Source organism: Arvicola amphibius, chromosome 2 (genome assembly GCF_903992535.2).
Source record: "Arvicola amphibius chromosome 2, mArvAmp1.2, whole genome shotgun sequence".
In the NCBI taxonomy this organism is placed as follows: domain Eukaryota; kingdom Metazoa; phylum Chordata; class Mammalia; order Rodentia; family Cricetidae; genus Arvicola; species Arvicola amphibius.
Genome location: NC_052048.2, coordinates 130,205,692 through 130,219,955, shown reverse-complemented (window position 1 = coordinate 130,219,955; position 14,264 = coordinate 130,205,692). Strand labels below are relative to the sequence as shown.

General features: G+C 48.0%; 1 protein-coding gene across 1 annotated transcript in view; it reads left to right on the top strand.

Annotated features, from left to right (window-relative positions):
• Nucleotides 1–10,781, top strand: part of Plb1 (phospholipase B1) — a 123,266-nt gene extending 112,485 nt beyond the window's left edge. The window contains exons 60-63 of the mRNA XM_042054553.1: nucleotides 619–752; nucleotides 4,922–5,260; nucleotides 9,644–9,914; nucleotides 10,588–10,781. Coding sequence (XP_041910487.1) covers nucleotides 619–752; nucleotides 4,922–5,260; nucleotides 9,644–9,914; nucleotides 10,588–10,781 — 938 coding nt within the window. The remainder of the gene's footprint in view (nucleotides 1–618; nucleotides 753–4,921; nucleotides 5,261–9,643; nucleotides 9,915–10,587) is intronic.
• Nucleotides 10,782–14,264: the final 3,483 nt, after the last annotated feature.

The following is a 14,264-nucleotide window of genomic DNA, read 5'->3' as shown; positions in this document are numbered from 1 at the left end:
AACCGAGTTTACGTTTTGGTAAATACATCCTGTGTGCCTTGCTACTGACACCCAGTTGTCAGCAGTGCAGAGGGAAGCAAATTTGGAACAAGCTACTGATTAAAATGCATAACTCATCTCCATGCAGGGTGGCTCTTACACACTTTGGAGGTGACACTTATTACAAAATGTCGTAAGAATTCTATGAATCTGCAACGCCTGTGTTTGTGCACTGCCGTGTGGATGGTAATGGCCTGAGATGCTCTAGATGCTTCAGGCTGTACTGTGGTAGCCAGTAAATGATGTAGCAAAACCATCTCATTGGTGGTGCGCTAGTTGTATGCTTACATAGGGATCTGCTTCTGCACGCACAACCACACTCACTGGTCCAATATGGACTATCAGCACTATAGGAGAAGCACACTTCTTAGAACATTTATAAAATGAAGTCCCAGGGGTCTAACCCAGGAATCTTTGTTCATTTATTATTTGGGAATCTCACATCATGTACCCCAATGGCACTCATCTCCCAGTCTCCCCATATCCACCTCCTCATGACCTTCTCTCCCCCGCAAAAAAGAAAGAAAAAGTTCATTTCATGTTGCCCATATATTCAATGGAGCATGGTCAACTTCTTAGTGGCCATACCCCCACCAAGGGAGAATGAGTCTTTCTCTGCCTGCATCTGCACCAGAAGCAATCAGCTGAGGAGAGCCATGGGGGGAGGCACTCTACTGAGCCCAAGGCAATGCAGGCAACCCATGCATCAGCAGGCAAGGGCCAGGACCACTGACCCAGGAATCTCACTTTAGCTAAAGCAGGAACTTTAACTGTGAGGACACGTCCATGACTTTTCCAAAGCATTACTTTTTGTTTGTTTGTTTTTTCGAGACAGGGTTTCCCTGTAGTTTCTAGAGCCTGTCCAGGAACTAGCTCTTGTAGACCAGGCTGGCCTCGAACTCAGAGATCGCCTGCCTCTGCCTCCCGAGTGCTGGGATTAAAGGCATGTGCCACCACCGCCCGGCCCAAAGCATTACTTTTTAAGATGTATTTCTATTTGTTTTATTTATATGGGTGCTTTGCCTGCATGTAAGTATGTGTGCCATGTGCAAACCTGGTACCCACAGAGGTCAGAAGAGAGCATCAGATCCCCTGGAACTGGAGTTACAGAAGACTGTGAACCACTCTATGGATTCTGGGAAATGAACCCAGGCCCTCTGCAAGAACAAGTGCTCTTAACTCCATCAAAGCATTTGTTATATAACAGTATGCCATGATACATTATGAAGAGCCTCATGCATCATGTGGGTTGTTTTTGTTCATTTTTCTCTTTGAGAAAGTGTTTCATTTTATAGGGTTACCCAGGCTGGCATGGAACTGGGGTCCTCCTACCTCAGCCTCCCCAGGGCTAGAGCTGTACAGTACTATGGGCAGCTCTGTTGCATTTCTTGGTTGGCCCATGGCGTCTAGACTTGTATAAGCATGTTCCCTGATCTCAGAGACACAATCACCCAAGCACCTGGCTGTCATTTCCCCAGCCCCAAAGCATCATTTTGTGTTGAGTTTGTTCCTGGGGATTGAACTCAAGAGCCTCTTACATTCTAAACACATGAGCTATCCTTCAGTCCCACAGCATAGCTTGAATTAATTCACTGGTACATTTCCCTCTTGAGTGGGACACACACATACATGCAGAGTCACTCCATATTTCATAGCTGACACAAAATAAATATTATAGGCTAAACATATGGGGTGTTTAGCATATAATTTCTTCTAATATCTGACTGTGCACATTTTCCACCAGTATAAAAAGCGAGTTTCTATTTTCTTGGATGCTGTGTGACTTCCCTTATTGCATTTAAACATGACGACATGTGGGGACTTTTTATCGCTATAAGAAGGAAACCTAAGTGAAGAGAGGGGGAGAGACAAAAATTAAAGCTCCTAAATATTTGTCACATTTATGGCTAAGTGAGACTTTGATGAGGCGCGGAGCTCAGAGCCCTGGGATTTGAAACACTGCTCCGTAAAGTATAGTGATGGTCAATATGGACCCGGTGCCTCCTTCTTCAATGTCCTGCTCCTCCATGTGGCATGATGTTACTAGTTTATGTCTGAAGGCACCAGCTGCGCATAAAGGGTGGGGTTGGGCAGTATCAGGGTGCAGCTCAATCTCTATCCAACACAGACTTCTGGATTGGTCCAGTGTTATGCCTTGATGTTGGCTCTAATTAGATAGATCATCATAGCGTGGATTTCACCATGTGGCTACAGGAGTTCTCCCTGTCAACGGCCAGCCAGCATTGCTGTTTGCCTTGTCCTGTTAATTTATCTGACAACTTGTCGTTGGACACCTTTCAAATTTTGGTACAGCCAACTCTGTGACTTTAGGGGACAATCACCATAGCACATTAAAAGAGGACTCTGCCCCTAAGGAATATGGCATGTGACACCCGAGTAAGTTCACCACCAGCATCCGTCCACAAGTAAGACAGTAGGAAGGCAAAATTCTTCCTGCCCTTATACAGACGGCATGCAACCCGCCACGTTAGTGTTTGTTTCCTACAACCTACTGCACCCTCCTGTGCCGGAGTTGGCTTCTCCACCAAAAACTTCTCTGTCCTGGCAAACTGGGCGTGGATGTGTCACAAGCGTGTGTCAAGCCATCACTCTGCACGTGCAACCCGCTGAGTTTCCAGTGAAAGGGGAGGTGTGAAGTTCGAGTTTGTCTCCAAAGCCCAGGTTCACTGAGCGTGACGGTGGGAGTATCCCTGCCCAGGATGGCAGTCATAAACAGAGGGGAGTATCTGGGCTGGTTGGAGAAACTGACATCCATCAGAGCAGGTGCTGTGATGAGAGCCTTCTAAGATGAGGAAGGAGAAACCCAGTGGAAGGAGAAAGAGCAACCGGAGCTTCCCTGCCTCTTCCCTGGGGTCATGGGGCAAACCAAGAACTCTTTGAGGAACAGCATAATGTTCAGAGCGGATCAGGAGCTAAAACCATTTCTGCCAAGGACAGGACGTCGACCTCTTCCCACTAACCTTGCATGGTGTTATCTTCTTTGTAAGATTTTTATTTTTTATGTGGATGAGTAGTTTGTCTGCATGTATGTATGTGTGTGTACCATGTACATGCTTGGTACCTGTGGAGGCCAGAAGAGGACATAAGATATCCTGAAACTAGCTGGGCGGCGGTGGTGCACACCTTTACTCCCAGCGCTTGGGAGGCAGAGGCAGGTGGATCTCAGTGAGTTTGAAGCCAGCCTGGTCTACAAAATGATTTCCAGGACAGTCAGTACTGTTATACAGAGAAACAATGTCTCAAAAAAAAAAAAAAAACAAAGAAAAAAAAATACCATGAAACTAGAGTTACAGATGGTTGCGAATTGCCATGTGTGTGCTGAGACCAGAACCCAAGTCCTCTACAAGAGAGGCAAATGCTCTTAGCTGTCAAGCCATCTCTCCAGTCCCATCCACAGCCTTTTCTTAAGAGTCAATAATGTGGCTGTATCTCCTCGGTGAGACAGGGTCTCCTACTATTTTCCTCCCTAGGATTTGGGTCTAAGAAACCGTGAAGAAGCCTGAAGAGCTGGCCTCCATCCAGGATGTGTCTGACTATTATCTTCTCAGCAACAGAGGGTTCTTTAAAGCGGGGTGTAGCACGGGGTGCTATCTTCCACAGCTATGTTTTAATGTTGCCAAAGTTCTCCTGTCATCAGATTGCCTGGCAAGCTCTTTAGAATGGCAGATTGCTGGGCCCACCCTCGATCTTCAGAACCTCAGTTTCCAAGGATGGATACGGACAGCAATTTGTATTTCAACAAACTCTCCGGCTCCTTCTCCTACATTAACCATAGCATTGCTTCATCCCCAAATGACTTAGGAACGTATTCGATGCAGTGGCACACACCCTTAATCCCAGGCAGGCGGATCTCTGTGAGTTCGAAGCCAGCCTGGTCTACAAATCAAGTTCCAGGACAGTTAGGGCTGTTACACAGAGAATCCCTGTCTTCAAAAATAACAACAACAAAACAAACAAAAATCCTTGAGAATATTAAAATTGAGTTCAGGTAAGGACAGCCACGTCCAGGTGGATGCATGCATGTGTACATGCATGCTCACACCCCCTACACACATATGTACCCGAACACAAAACCTCCCAGTAGGAGTATAAGTCAGGAACGGCGGCCAAACTGCCACCCACCCTGCCTCTCCTGGTGGACCAGACAGGTCTCTGGAGGACAGGGAAAGACGCGTCTCCGTTCTCTAGAATTCTACATTTTTCACTCAGATCCAACTTCACTTGAAGCCTTCTCATGAATTAACCTCTTACTTCTCCCAGCCAGGGTTCCTGCTCTGCTCTCCAGCCCTGGAATTTACATACCTCCACGCTGTCGTTTAATGCATAGTTGATGGCACACACCACTGTTTTGTTCTCGGACTGCTCTGGGTGGGACCCTGATGTCCGAGTGAACCGTTTTTTCTAAGCCGTGGAGATGTAGTGGTGGGCTGGTTTGATCCAGTGTTTGCTTCTGAGCCAACACCCACAGCAAGCTCAAATGCTCTGTCCCTCTAAAATGCTAGAGTTGTAAACTAACCAACCGCTACCGCCGACAGTTTCACTTCCCAAACCCCAAGGGGCTTACATGTGTTCTTGTGACCACACACACACACACACACACACACACACACTTCAAAGGGAAAAGAATTACAAGCTGTCTTAGTAGGCAGCTTCATAGAAGATTCCTTTTCCCGGAAGGGGGACCTGTGAGGGGAGACCTAGGAGTGAAGGGTGGATATGATCCATAAACATTGTGTACATGTGTGAAATTGTCAAAGAATGAATTAAAAGATGACTAAAAATACATTTTAAAAGAAACTTCCCTTTCCTTGGTAGCAAAATTGTAATTGTATTGACATAAATTAAATTAACTAACTTACAGGGCTCTTCTTGCCCTTTGCCACCTAAGGATATGTCCCTAAGTCCTTTTGTCAATGCTCCTAAAGGCAGCGCAATCAGTGAGATATCTATGGATAATTTTGACCTGGACAATGAACTTTTGGCCTATTCTAGTAACTCATGGGCAGCACGAGGAAATGGATGGATGAGTCAGATCACTGAACTGCTGTCCCTGGGGCCTGACTGGTTTAGGCTTTGGTGTTACCCCAACCGGGAGTGGAAATCTCCAATGGCTTGGATATACGGGGCCTTGATACTGGTGTGGCAAGTCATGACTTGGCCCCATGGCACAGGGGATATACCCAGAACAAAGGCAACTTGGGTTTGAGAAGAGACTAAGTCTAGAGAAACTGGCCAAGTGAGACGGTGAGAAGCAGCAGTGAGTGGAATGGCAGGTGACAGAGAGTGACCTAGAAGTAGAAAGATAATGGATCGGGGAGAGAATAAGGGAGACCAAGGGCAACCCCCTGAGAGCTCTGTCAAAACTGTCCTAACCAAAATGCTGGCATGCCTAGCGGCAGCTAGATTCACTAAAAGAAAATACAGGATACTCGATGAAATGTTCCACTTCAAATAAACAGCAGTATTTATATATGGGTACTTGTTTGTGTATGTGCATGTGTATACAGGGTATAAATGCATTAGTGTATCCATGCATGTAGAGGCCAAAAGGTCAACCTTGAATGGCTTCCTCAGTCACTCAACATCTATTTTCTGAATCAGGATATCTCACTTTTATCCGGAGCCTGCAGATTCAGCTGGCCAACAAACCCCAGGGATCCTCCTGTCTCCATCCTCAGTATTGGGATTACAAGCATGATTCACCATGCCCAGCTTTGTTTTTTTTGAGACAATTGCCCTTCTGTATGGTTCTGGCTGTCCTGGAACTTGCTATGTAGACCAGGCTGGCCTTGAACTCAGAAATCCACCTGCCTCTGCCTTCCAAGTGTGGGGATTAAAGGTGGCATCAACTCCGGTCCTCATACCTGTGCAGCAAACGCTTAACCAGATCCCCAACCCCGAGTAACAGTATTTTAACTAAGCATGTCACAAATACAGCATATGGCACACACTAAAAACCTATGGGAAGAAGTAGGCTAGCACACACCTATAATCCCAGTACTCGGGATATTAAGGAGGGAGGCTCTTGAGTCCACGGCCAATCCTGAGTTCACATAGAGATACTATTTCAAACCTTAACAACCCTCCGCCCAAATATTTGTTGTTTCTTTTGAATTTTACTGGGCATCTTGCCATCCTAAATCAAAGAAAATGTTTGAGAGAGAATCAAAACTGACAGAAAGTTCCCACTCAGCAATAAGGTGTGAATGCACACAGAGCAAACTGGGAAAGAAGCCAGAGACAGGGTTTAAAGCAAGCAAATAGAAGCATTCACAACCAGAAAAATAGGAAAGGTAGAAGAGCTAACCAGCCAGCACTGGACCAGGGCAAGGAAAAGCAGGCAGGAAGGACCGTGTCCTCTAGCAATTGTGATGCAGTAGGCCTGAGGTGAGCCCCAGGAATACACATTTCTGTGGTAGTTAATATTGTCAGATGGGTAGAATCTTACCTAGGGGATAAGCCTATGTATGAGCATACCTGGTAAGGGATTATCTTAATTATATTCAATTGAGATGGGAAGACCCACCTAAAAATGGGCAGCACCATTCCCTAGGCTGGACTCCTAGAATGAATAAAAAAGAAACCCAGCTGAACAAGGAAGGGTAAGCAGATGCGATGTGATTAGCATTCTTAAGCTCCTGCTCCCAGCACTTCCCTACCATGATGAACTGTGCCCTAAAACTGAGCTCTCAAATTGTGAGCCATCGAATTGTGAGCCCTCAAACTGTGAGCCCTCAAACTGTAAGCCCTCAAACTGTAAGCCCTCAAACTGTGAGCCCTCAAACTGTGAGCCCTCAAACTATGACCCCTCAAACTGTGAGCCCAAGTAGACTCTCTCTTAAGTTTAGGGTATTTTATCACGACTGTTAAGACAAGTAACCAATACATTTCCCAACCATCTTACATGTAGAAACTATCGATCTGCAGTTCTCAAAGCATGGCCCTTAGGGTGACAGCACTGGAATCCCACAGAACTTACTAGAAGGGCAATTCTAAGGTTCCACCCCATGCCTCCTGATAATTCTGGTGGTTGCCTAAGTTTGCAACCCACTAGGAGGCCGTAGCAGATCAATGGCCACTTGATCTTTCCATTACAGGAGGGATAAGGTCAGAGGAAAGGAGCAAGTAGAGACCAGACAGAGGTAGAACTGCCAACTGGGCGTGGGCATGAGCAAGAGAATGACAGATACAAAGGGACAACAGAACCTGGCAGAATCTGATCCAGGCTCCTCTTCTGCTTCTTGCTCACCTGGGCAAACAAGGTGGGCAGAGTACAGCCTGGGAGCCAGAGAAAGGTGGAGGATTTCCAAGCTTTGTTGACCTTTAGTTTGTCACATAGTTGGAACAGGTGGACAGCCCCCGTTGGACAAAATGCTGGACATTAGCTGGAGGCAAATGAGTCTGTGGCAACAGCCAAGTTATAGCAATGCTCAGGGAAAGGTTCTAAGGTGGAACAGCAAGACAGACAGGAGGGAGGCGAAAGCCACAACAGTGTCTTGTCATATTTAGGTGCTCAGCCCCCAACATGCCCCAAGATGCCAGGGGCCAGGTATAAGGCACAAAGTTCTGTGGGTATGATCATTGGCCAAGCTGAAAAAATGTTGGATTGTGTTCCAGAAGAGTTTAACATGTACCAAGATAAAAAAAAAAAAAAAAAAAAAAAGCTTGGAAAACTCTCCATTCCTCTCACTTGTAATAGGTTGCACGTATGCTTCTTCAAGGCATTGTGGAATCTTCATTTAAGGCTCCTGTTGCCCTCACGCTATCTTTACTGAACACAGGCCCTCCTCTCTCCCTCCCCAAAGAGGCATCCTACAGAGTACTGCTTTACTGATTGTCCATTTAAGAAACAGAGCCTTAAAATTCATACTAGGGGCTGGTACGTGGCTTTGTTGGTGGGGTACCTGGCTAACATGCACAGAGACCTGGGTTCAATCCCCAGCACCACAAAAATGGGGTATAGTGGTACACACCTGTTATCACAACACCCAGGAAGTGGAGGCAAAAGGATCGGTTGTGCAAGGTCATCCTCATTGCATAGGGAGTTTGAGACTAGCCTGGCTTAGTGACCCTTGGTTGTGGGATATTGTACACGGCGTGAATATATATTGCTGTGGGATATTTGTACACGGCGTGAATATATATTGCTGTGATTTGGTTTAATAAAGAGCTGAGTGAGCAATAACTAGGCTGGATGTATAGAAGGGACTCCTGGGCAGAGAGCGAAAATAGGGGATGAGTATTGGTGCCCCAAGGACCCCAGGGAGACACTGAAGAGGTCAGGTGTTTGGTACAGAGTAGAGGTAACCGAGCCACGTGGTAGAATATAGATTAATGGAGCAGGTTAATTTAAGTTATAAGAGCTAGTGGGACCAGTCTAAGCTAATGGCCAAGGTTTTATAGTTGATAAGTCTCTGTGTCATTATTTGTGAGCTGGTGCCGATGAAAAAGCAAACCACCACCCTTTCTCTAGACAGATAAATCATGCCTAGAGCACCCATGGCCTCCACCACACTACACTGACTGGCTTACCTTCCCACACATTCCCAGCCCCGCTGAACACATGAACCCAGCTCTCTCTTGTGCAAGACGTCTAAAAGCATCTCTACTCCGCTCAACTGTTTCTCACATTTTTGTTCTCTTTTCTTTATGCCTCCCCCTCCTTTCTTGGTACCAACTCTCTGTTGCCAGACACGAGTCCCTGATAATTTTTCCTCCAGAATTCTGGGCTTTGGCTCTTAAAACCCAGACTCTGGATGTAGCCTGCCTCCTTCCCATCTCTTCTAGATTTGACCCTGGCCTACCAGCCGGCACACGCCTACCTACCGCTCCCTACACATCAGCTGTTGCTGGGTGTGAACTCCGCTCTGCCGGCCTCCAGCTCAGGTGCTTTGCCTGTGCCTTTCCCATGCAGAAGCATTCCTGTCCCTCCCCTGGGTGGGCCATCTCCTGGCCTCACTTCGATGCCAGCTCAGTCAGCTCTTGAGCACTTCGTTGGGCAATTTTGGGGTGTTTTTCTAAAGGCTGGATTTCCCCCCCCTCTTTGGTAATAAGCAAGTGATATATTGCTGGTAATAAATCTGTCAGAGCTGAGACAGTCTCTGTCGCATGGTGATAGGCAGGCAGGCAGGCAGGCAGGACAGTGTATCCAGCATGGTCTAAAGAATGCCAGACCATTTCCTTCTGCGTCTAGGTCTATGACCTTGGCCAAGCCAACCTTCTCGTTGAGTCTTTGTTTCTCATCTGTAGTGTGAACGTAATAATATCTGTCGGGCCCACCTTAAAAGGAGGCCAGAAGGATGAAGATGAAAGGCAGCATTAAGAGCACTTTGAAAGCCTACATCACTGTAACAGTGCCAGGCATTTATTATCATTACTTTATGGCCCAGCATCTTTCTGACACATCACAGACTCAGGGGATGGGGGTGTGGCAAGGGGCTTCTTGCTCTGTTTATGGAGACACACATAAATGCCTTTCGAAGGCTGACTCCACAAGAATTCACGTTATAGAGCGGCAGCGACACCCCTGACCGTACATATCCCCATGCATCTCAGTGAATTAAGAGTTTGTTTGAATGAAGAGGCCCAGTTCAGTCTGCTACTTTGTCACCTAAGCTTGGCCACAAGCCAGGTAAAGCTAGCCATTGGACCTGGCTATCCCTCTCTGGCTAAGAGGAGCTTGGCCCCTAATGTGGAAGGGGTCTGCCCCTCTGCACAGAACAGGTCCTCCCACCAGAATTCAGGCCACCGGCATGGAGAAGAGACTGAGACACTGAGGACTGACATCAGCAGTGGCAGCGTCTGCTATGGAGCCAAAGACCCGGATCCGAATTCCAACCCTGCTGCTTCTCACCGTGTGACCTCAGACATCAGAGGGCTTAGTTCCTTTGGCTCTTAAAGCTCCTTCAGGTAGAGTTCATTGTTCCTGGGCCACACCACTCAGCAGACATCAGAAAAAGCAAGAACCTTACTGTCCGAGTCCTAAACAACCATCTTCCACTTCCTTCTTTTCTTATGCATGCATGCATGTATCTATATGTATGTTTGTGTATGTGCTCGTACATGTATGCAGAGGCTAGAGCTCCTCAGTCATTCTACACCTTTTTTCAGTTTTTTGTCATTTGTTTGAGATTTTTGTCTCGCGATTAGCCTGGAGCTCACCAGTTCGGCTAGGCTGGTTGACTAGAATGTTCCAGGGAACTACATGTTTCCACCCTCCCAGCACTGGAAGTATAGATACACACCTAGTTTTTTTCTTTGCGTACTGGAGATCTGAACTCAGGTCCTCATACTTACATGGCAAGTATGTTATCAACTGCATCCTTTCCCCAGTTCTCCGCCCGCACCTTTCCAACAGCCTTCCTGGTAAAGTCCATGTGGGATTTAAACAAGATTCTCAGGACATGAATAAGCATACTAAACTTCAAAGGTATCATTTACCATGTCTGGGCTGGAAAGTCCCTCCTTGAACTCTGGTGTTATTTTTTTTTTTCTTTAACTGAATCTGCATGCCTGGTCATTCAGCAGATCCTTGGGACATTAATTTACTGTGCCCTTCCCTGCCAAGCATCCTGCCAGGAGACTGCAAAGTCAATAGTGACACTGTCCAGGTCTTCCACGAGCTTCTGGTGACGTCTTCAAAAGAAGCGGCAGCCAAGGTCACGATCACAGATGGTCCTCCTGAGGCAGACATTTCCCAGGTTACATTCAAGGAACACTGACTGCCCCTGGTGACACCTGCCCCTAAAGACTCTGTCACCTTGCTGAGTGGCTAAGTACTTTGCTGGGAAGCACTGGAAGGGTGGTTGCGTTCATACCTGGTATGCAGAAGAGGCACAATATACGTAGAACTAAATTCCTTAGCATGGCTGCCTGTCTTCTGACCCTCCTAGAGTTTTCTATCCCCTGCAGCACCTCCTTTATCCTTTCCTACTATTTCCTTTTCCCGCTTTCTCCAGAAATCTCCATGTATGAGTCTACCAGGCTAGGTAGCAGAAAGCATGGAGGACTGAACACTCCGGTTTCTGCGTGAGCCTCGATGACGGGTACACAGCACATTGCTTTCACAAAGCCCCAAACCGTGAGTGCGGGGAGAATGGCTTTCCTTCCTGAGCCCTGGGTAGCTCAGATGTGTAGTTGGAGCAAGTCAAGCCAAGCAACCATTCACGGGCACCAGGCTGCACAGAGGCCTCCAGCTGCTCTGGAAGATTGGCTGCAGCTGCCATGCTGAGCTGTGAAGTCACCCTGCAGCTGGATTACATTATGAGGGCCAAGGGGCATCCCCTTCCTCTGGCAAATCCTACCTAGAGCAGAGAACAGAGCTCAGACTCAGTGACAAAGGGACCAAGGACAGAGTGGGACCACTCAAAATCCCTGTCTTGGGTGAGGCAAGGACATCTGAAATGTAAGTTCAACAGAGAGGAAGAAACTGCCAGGTTGGGGAGTGGAGCTGTAGCTCAGTTTGTAGCTTCTCTAGCATGCACAGAGCCGTGAGTTCGATCCCCAGCACCGCCTAAACCAGAAGTGGTGGCACATGCCTATAATCATGCCTTCACCTCCCAGGTGCTGGGAGGATCTGAAGTTCAGGGTCCATCTTTGGCTACAGAGGTTGTTTTAGCCAGCCTAGACTACGTAAGGCCCAAGGAAAGAGAGACAATCATCACTAGCTGTCCCAAACTAGTGACACAGAATGAATGTCCTGCCATATGCCTGAGCTCACGCGCCACTTTGATCCCAGACATGAAACCACATTCTGTCTGTGATCAGTATTAAGACAAGCCCATATCCCAGCCTTTCCCAGCCTTTCCTGTAATTGCAATGGGTATCAAAGTAGCCAGGCACAGAATTTGATCTCTTGGATAGAATATCTGACGTAGATTCTCTCTAACAGGAAAGGAACAAAACGTGTTCCTGGATTTCACATGAAAGGAAAACTGGACTCCCTCACTTAAAACCCCAGCAGCTGCTCTGACATATGTAATCTGAGGTGTGTTTACCTCAAAAAATGAGAGGCCCTCTAGCCTAGGTAATACGTGCAGCCAGGCAGGGGAGGCAAAGATAACAAGAGCACTGACTCCAGGTTCTGGTCTTTTCACTGATGTGGTCAGCATGTGCCCTTCATCGCCTCCACACCTTACTGGAATGATTCTCTTAATGCAGGGTGCAGCCCATTCGCCAGACAGGCCCGGCGAAGTGAGGAGACATTTCTACAAAATACCCAAATTCACATCTCACACCCAAATGGCCCGATTACAAATGCTTTCTTCTGTAACCTATTGTGTCTCAGAGAGACCACAAAGGTCTGGAAGCTTCCCTCGGGGAAGTGAGGCCAAGGATGTAGACACAGAAGATAAGCTGGTAATTAAAGCTTGGAAAACCCATGACGTCCCTGGAAACTCCAGGGCTGAGAATTCGGTTTGTTTGCTGATGGTGCAAAGGGACACGGGTGGGAAGGTGTTCAGGCACGGAGGGCAGGCCCAGCCACTCTTCACCTCCTGAGCCTATCCCAGCAGGTGCGCGTGCCCTGGAATCGGCCTTCTAGCCACGTCCCTCTTGCATCAGGCACTCCTACGTCCACCAACATTTTCATGCCATTCCTGGTCACCGCCCTCTCTCCTGAAGGGCTCCTTTCTTTAGCTGCGGAGTTGCTGACCATGCCCCGCCCAGCTCCTGCTGAGACAGACCTCTGGGTGGCTGCCTACCCATCCACCCTTGCTCCATACCAGTGCCAAAGATGGCTGTGCCTCCCACAGCCAAGTCCTGAGAGCCCACTTTTGTCAAACTGCTGTGGACCGCGATTTGATTGCCCCTAAGAATCCAGCTCCATGAAGAGCCTCCCTCTCCTCCTCTCCACAGCCACCTTTGTGACCCCTTTGGTGGCTTTTTCCTCACCTCTGCTGCCGCTAGTCTAACCTGTCTCAGTCATGCTGTCTCACTGATGACCGAGTGCTCAACACAAGGATGCAGACGACAGAGGTGCCGTTTACCAAACATGTGCAGTAGAACTTTCTCCGCCTGGCAGGACAAACCAAGTTACAAGAACTGAACCACCACACTGGGACAACCCATGACTTCTCACCAGGAACGTCATAAAACAGCTTATGATTTTACTGAGACACACCTGTGGCAGGCACTCCCTGACTGTATATCACATGGCTAGCTCCCTTTATTTTTATCCCCAGAATGACTCCACGCTGTAGGGAAGAGCCTGAAAGTCCCTTCAGGTACCCGGGCCACCATGCCGACCTGCACCCCCTTGGAGGACATGTTGCCTCCCACAGCCACGCAAGCTACCAGTAGGAGACAGATGGGTATAAGGAGGGGCCCAGCCATGAGCAATGGAGAGCTCAGATCGTCCATCTCCCATGTTTTACTCACGCAAACTAGTCCAGAAATGCTCTCCTCGGTACCAGTAAGGAACCCAAGGCTTCACAGACAGCAGGACGGCCTGGGACAGCTCAGAAGAGAAGAGAATGCTGGCCAGGAGACCAGAGTTCACTCTGTCCTTGCCTGCATGCTAGCCACTGAGAAGCCTCGCAGGGCCCTCCTATCCCTGCTTCTATGTGCCTCTGTGTCAACAACTCCCTCTGGCATCCTCACCTGGTATCCCTTGCTGCCCATGACTCCTTCTTCCAAAAATACTCCTTTTCTTCCCAGGAAGCAGCACACAGCTACAAGAGGCCCCGTGACCTGCCAATCCAGCACTCCAATATGCCGAGAGGTAACTCAGCGGCCTTTTACCTAACCCTCCCAGCTGCCCAGCTTCCTGCCCTTTTCATCTGCCACCTGGACCCCTCCTGGAGCAGCGAGTCTCAGAATCACCTGGGAAGCGGCTAAAACGCAGGTGTCTGGAATCTACCTAACTCAGGCCCTGTTACTAGCAAGTTACAAACAGGTGCCCTTACTGATGCTGCCGGGCCAGGACTACCCTAGGAAAACCACCAAGCAGGAGTGTGCCTGAGGGGCCTTTGAGTGCAGCTTTGAACTTGATAGCTCCTGTCAATGCCTCATCAACTTGCAAAGCTTGATTTCCATGGACCCAAAGGAGGAAGGAAAATACCTTAAAAGGTCTATTGTCTACCAAGTACAAGATTTGAGGGACTGGGGAGATGGCTCAGAGATTGAGCACTGGTTGTTCTTCCAGAGGACCTGAGTTCAATTCCCAGCAACCACACAGTGGTTCACAACATTCTGTGACTCCAGTT